The sequence below is a fragment of the Panicum virgatum genome, chromosome 7N (genome assembly GCF_016808335.1).
Source record: "Panicum virgatum strain AP13 chromosome 7N, P.virgatum_v5, whole genome shotgun sequence".
In the NCBI taxonomy this organism is placed as follows: Eukaryota; Viridiplantae; Streptophyta; class Magnoliopsida; order Poales; family Poaceae; genus Panicum; species Panicum virgatum.
Window position 1 is genome coordinate 19,250,945 of NC_053151.1, and position 6,082 is coordinate 19,257,026.

The 6,082-nt window shown below is 41.8% G+C and overlaps 1 protein-coding gene across 1 annotated transcript; it reads right to left on the bottom strand.

The window, feature by feature from the left end:
• Positions 1 to 1,062: 1,062 nt before the first annotated feature.
• LOC120680980 (mitochondrial inner membrane protease subunit 2-like) lies at positions 1,063 to 3,943 on the bottom strand. The gene is made up of 3 exons (XM_039962543.1): positions 3,843 to 3,943; positions 2,926 to 3,095; positions 1,063 to 1,460 (listed from the first exon to the last, which is right to left on the bottom strand). Exons 1-3 carry the CDS (start codon positions 3,941 to 3,943, stop codon positions 1,354 to 1,356), a joined length of 378 nt encoding a protein of 125 aa, XP_039818477.1. The 3' UTR covers positions 1,063 to 1,353.
• Between the last annotated feature and the right edge of the window lie 2,139 nt (positions 3,944 to 6,082).

Genomic DNA, 6,082 nt, shown 5'->3' on the forward strand with positions numbered 1-6,082 from the left:
AACGGGTTTTATGTTCACAATCAATCTGGGTGTTCATGTGAGAACAAACAAAAATGATATTTATGCTGAAGTAACTAATGCATGGTTGTTAAATCTCTGTCCAAATCAGTCAGAGCAGACTGCTAGAACATCCATTAGCATTACCAAGTGGGAAGTTTAACTGGTTTAGAAGTTGGAAGAATTACCCAGTGGAAAACTAAAAAATTCAAGTTATATCTACAGATCAAAGAATTTAATTTTCTACACAGATTAACGTTCTTGAAAGAGAATTGAGCATTATAGCTTTGTATGTTGTTCGAACCGACAATAATATGTTGCTCGACTACCCCAGTTCTTGGATCAATTAGAAGCTCTTGTAGCCTGTAAGTTGATATCCCTTACTTCAAAAAAAAAAAGTTGATATCCTGTAGCTTATGAGCATTGAGAATTAAGGGACAAATGTAGCTATTGGTACCCTAGTCTTCTGCAAGGCCTGTTGCGCCCAATAATCTCCGGTTTCAAAAGTTTAGCAAGTTCTCTTGATGGATAATTTCAGAAGTTACAGTTTGAGACAGCATTGATCAATGTCAGTGGAACCAAAGCTGAACAATGCAAGCTGGTTCAGCTGCATTTGGGCTGTGCTGTCACATTGCTCAATAACTCAAAAAAATAGCAAGAAAGCAAACTGAAAGAGAGAAAAAAAAACTAGAGTGCAAATATATGATACATGACACATGTAACTGAAAGCCTGAAACTTGAAAACAGCACGAAACCACACCAAAAAACCATTTCTGTATAATATACATATAACGCTTATGCAGCTGATGAAACATAAACCACCGCAAAACCAAACCAGAACTTCCATGGTAGTTAAAATGGTGGATAATACGAGTTACATGATAAGGCATTCCATTCCAACAAATTAGGCATCCACTATGATCAACTTTTGCCAACATTTCAGATCTTAATGTTTTGATTCATCTCTCAGTTCTCACAGAATAAATTAAGCTTAAATCAGCACAATGTCTTGTTCAATGTGCACACTACTTATATCAACAGGTGATGGCAGGAAAACATCGCATGGACCAGACATGAAAACGTTTCCTCTTAATGGAATGGGAAGATATTAGAGTTGTCACATCAAAAAGTAAAGCTCCTCACTACACATTTCCTACAAGGTTAAAACTGACAGGAAGGTTAATTTGCAATCAGAGATAATATTCTCATTGTCACCAAAACTGTCACATCCTCTAATTCACTGCCTTTGACAGTATAGTGCAGTACAGGCATCAGTCAATAGTATTCATAGTGGTGTCCTGCCCTAAAATGGAATAAGAATGCAGGATAACCAACCTAACAAGAGTTCTAAAAAGGTCATAGTGGCATAATCCTTCCTTCTGGCATTTTTCTGTCAACTCGACCAATTCGGTGAGGTGGCCAGACTACGTGCGTGACTCTGCCCTGCATCAGACCCAGGGAACCTGCAGGTAAAAAATGTTATGATGTTTAGTAATAAGACCACAAATGTCTAGAAACTCAATTTTGCTATAATGTGCAAACAAGTAACATAATGAGTGTGGCTGGATGCAATTTGTCTCTTATAGGATACTCCCTCCGTGCAAATTATTAGTCGTTTTATTTTTTCTAGATACATCAACTTTGCTATGCACCTAGAAATGACATATATCTAGATGCATAGTAAAAACTATGCATCTAGAAAAGCTAAAACGACAAGTAATTTGGAATGGAGGGAGTAGAAAGATGTGAAAATAGCTAAACAGAAAACAGGTAAAGAGGCACTGAATTACTCTTTTTATTTGTCCTCTTATTCTATTTATTAAGGTTTGTAAGATATCATATCATCATAAAGCCTGAGGGAAAATATCATCAATGAAAATGAATAGGATATGAGATATTCAAGGTTCCAATCTAGTTATTGACAAAACAAACTCAAACTTAGGAAGAAATTAATATCCTGGATTTTCAATTAATTTGGAACTGCAAACTGGCTGTAGATGATCATGCCACTAGCGCACCAAAATTGGTTCAAATATGACCCTGAGCCATGAGTTCCCTAACTCTGCTTGGCATTTATTCCAAGGAGGCAACATAAGCATATTTGTTAAATGCCTCCATCCACCAAGATGTCAATCTAAGTTCATGATGCATTCGAGATTAAGAAAATCACTGGGAAGGAAGGTAGGAATTGGCTAGTTGATTTTGAGTGCAAGCATCGCCAATTTGGTAACCAAGTAAGTAGGGATGCAAGTCCCACCTTTTTTGGGTCATTGGGTTGACCCAAAACTTGATAAAATAAACTAGAATGGCATGTTACGGAGTTAATTTGTTAGAGAAAATGAACTAAAATGAGAAACCCAAAAAACACTAATGGGTACACACTTGCATCCCTACAAGTAAGCCACTGATACTATCTTGTAGCACATACATTGTCAGGAAAAGATCCATGGATGTAAGAGCAGCAGTTAATATCAAGACACCAACTTGGTTTCTGCGCCCCTTTATTTGAAACAATGTTTTGTGCTCCATAGTAGCAGTAAAATCTCACAATCCCAAGCTATGACAACAATTTCCTGAAGATGCACTGAGATCAACGTCACCACGAGGTACTGAATGGCCACAATAAACAAAAGGCATTTCTTTGCAATTACACAACCAATCTTTGCAATTTTTCCTAGCTAAATAATGCAATCATTTGTGCCCAGCAAGATTGACACGAAGTCAATGTTCTTACGGCGTTAAGGCGAGTTGTGGTGAGTCACCACCGCCTAGCCGCCTAGGCGGGCTAAGGCGACGCCTAGGCGGGCTAAAACACCTAGGCGGGCCAAAACAGGGGAGCGCCTTGTCGCCTAGGCGACGCCATAAGAACATTGCACGAAGTATGGTTAGAAATTCATGCAAGCAAGCAGAGCAGTGGGGGAATAAAACTTACAGGGCCGTAGAATCTCGAGTCCATGCTGACGCCGGCATTGTCCCCTTCTACCCAGCAGTGTCCTTGCGGGATCTGCCGGATCTCTTGATTCTCCGGGACCTGGATCCAATCCCCCGGCAGCGCAATCAACCTCTTCATAAGCAGTTCACGGTGGTTCCTCGGCAACCTTGGACAAGCAGCAGCAGCAACAACAACAACAGGGCCGTACCAAAGTTTTGGTGGCCCTGGTGCAGAACACAAATGGTGGCCCCATAATTATATTATAAAATGCAAATAATGAAAATATATTCATACTTTATAATATAACTACAATATTTCAAGCATGCTAAAGGATTAAAGAGTGAATTTGTCTTACCAAATCTTCTTAGCTTCTATTAAATAGTACCATTTGTCTAGTATTCTTAGCGTGGACTAGTCTGGACGGACTACAGCACCAACATCACGTCCACATCCCAGGCCTCCCGAAGCAAGCACGTCATGAAATTTGAAGTGCAGGGGCGTCACCACTAGCCAGCTGCTCTCAGCACCGTCGTTTGACCTCACCGGCCGGCAGCGGGATACAGGATACCCGATGGTCGATGACTCGACGGCAACTCACGGCACGGCACTACAGCAGCAGGCGCGCGGCCGCGATTGCGGCGTCGAGTTCAAGGGAAGACAAATCATCGCGGCACTATAGCATCACTAGTTTGAGTTGATTTGCCGTTACCTCCCTTGGCCTTTTGTACTTTAGGTTAATAAAATTAGCATGTGTATTAGCAGTTACTGGGTTTAATTTTAGTGGCCCCTAGGAATGGGCCGCCCGGTGCTAATGCGCCGGCTGCACTGCCCATTCGACGGCCCTGAACAACAACATTAGGAACCAAAGAAACGCCCAAGAATTCCGCGGCGGCGGCGGCGGCGGCGTGTTTACCGGAAGACGACGACGTCGCCGCGGGAGAGATCGTATCGGTAGAGGCAGCGCTTCTCCACCAGCGCGCGCTCGCCCTGTTCGGCGTCCAGGGTGGGGTACATGCAGGCCTGGGTACATGGAGGCGCCGTCCACGGCGACCACGGAGGCACACCGGTCGGCGAAGGTCATGCCGAGCACGGTGCCGGCGGCGCAGCCCTTCACGAACGGCCAAACGGCGGCCAACGCCCTCCTCGCCATGCACGGAGCGGAGAGGAACCCGCACGAGGAAGGACGGCACCCCGCCGCCGGTGATGATCCCGTCCCGTCTGTGAGAACGGCGATGGCGGCGTAGTAGGGGGGGGGGAGTCCTGGTCTGGTAGCTGCAGAGAAAAGTCGGCGTAGGAGTCGACTTGGATTCCTCCTGGGCCGAATCCTCTCCGCCACGCGACTCCGAGGCCTCTTCGGTCAGCCCAGTTGGAAAAGGATTAGACATTGTTTCTTTTCTATATTCTTCTTTTTTTCATGTAAAAACCATCGTGATCCAATTATATCGCATTTTCCTTCAGCTGACTCAACAATTTAAATAGAGATATAAATTTCTCTTGCAAAACACTAAAACATTCTTAGAAAAAATGTTTCGGTAAAAATATAAGTCGTTCTAGAAACAAGGAAAAATGTACAAAGAAAATTGTTCCAATAAAAAAATTTGAACAAGAGAAGAAATGTTCTAGTAAAAATATAAGTTATTTTGGGGACAATAAAAATGTTTCAAATGAAAAAAAATTAATGAATCTACACATGAGAGGGAAATGTTCGGGTAAAAGGTACAAGTTATTTTGAGAACCGTGTCCTAAGGTTTTTTCCAATGCTCTATTGTTATTTGTTAAATTAAAAATATTTTCAATAAAATTTAAATATATTCATGTTTGAACTTATTTTATAAATCATAATATATTCACATTTTATGGGAATTTCAATGGTGAAACAAAGTCGTCGGCTTTTTCATTGTGCCTTGCCTCCGCTACTCAAACAGATACTATTTAATTGTTAGCTGGCGCCTCCTCCGGGTGATCGCTTGATCACTTCATCTTATGTAAGGCCAGTATCAGTAGTGTTTCATAAAAACTTTATAGCTATCACAGTGTCATTATGAGGAGAGAGGAAGATAAGTTTTATAAGATGGGAGAGAAATTTCATCCCCGTAAGAGCAATTTTTATAGCAAGTTGATCTTGAAGTAAAGAGAGAAAAGTAGAGAGAGGAGAAGCGGCCGGCTTCGACACAAGAACTAAAAAACTTTGTGAGTGAAATAAGTGGGCCATAAATCAATGGTAAAGAGCTAACTATGTATGAGTGAGCTGACCGATAGGCTGCAAAGATCCAAACAGTCAGCGGACTGCTATATTATTAATCTTGCTAATATTCATCTAGTTCGGTTATCAAGTTTTCATTTTGATAACTGTACAGTAAAACTATATATTAAAACTGGACTAGTGCCTCACCATCACAAACGGGACTATACTCCTTTTGTAGCTTGTACGCTGTAGTCTCGACCTTGTTGTGGACCAGGCCCCAGTCACTGTCACCCATGGTCCAACCAGTTTCTGCACTGATTCGTCGTAGTTGCTGCAAAAAAAAAAAAAAAATCTGATGGGTTTCTCCCTAGTCCCCTCCACTCGTACATTGTTGCTTGCATGGACCTTGGCAATCAAAAGACAGGTATGTAAGCAGAGTTTACTGTTTTCGTAATGGCGTTAGTTCAATCTAAAGTCTGTTTGCATGGAACATACAATTCTCTCCATTCCTTTGGCTAACAAGTTTCAAAACAATTTTGCACATTCTAAGTATAGAATCATTGTGAAGCTTTTGACCTTGTGCATTTTTGCACATTTATCTTATCTTCTTGTTATGAATAGCATCTGTATTCAATATAAGGGCTCTCACATGAATACATGGCTACATCGGCTTATAAAGTGCATTTTATAGGATGCACTAAGACAGCGCTATCGAACACACTCTGGAGGACATGGGCACCGCTAAAATGCAAAAATTTCGTCTAGCTCATCACCCAAAATCATATTTGGATTTCGGACAGATTAGCTAGGAGGAGGTGGCCACATTCATAATCATGCCCTCTCTGCCGAGGAGTTAGGGAATAGGCACACCATCTGCTGTCCGAATACAAATACACAATAAGAATATGGAAACTTTCTGTGGAATGGGTTGCCTATCCCGAACTCAACCCGAACGATTGGAGACCGAG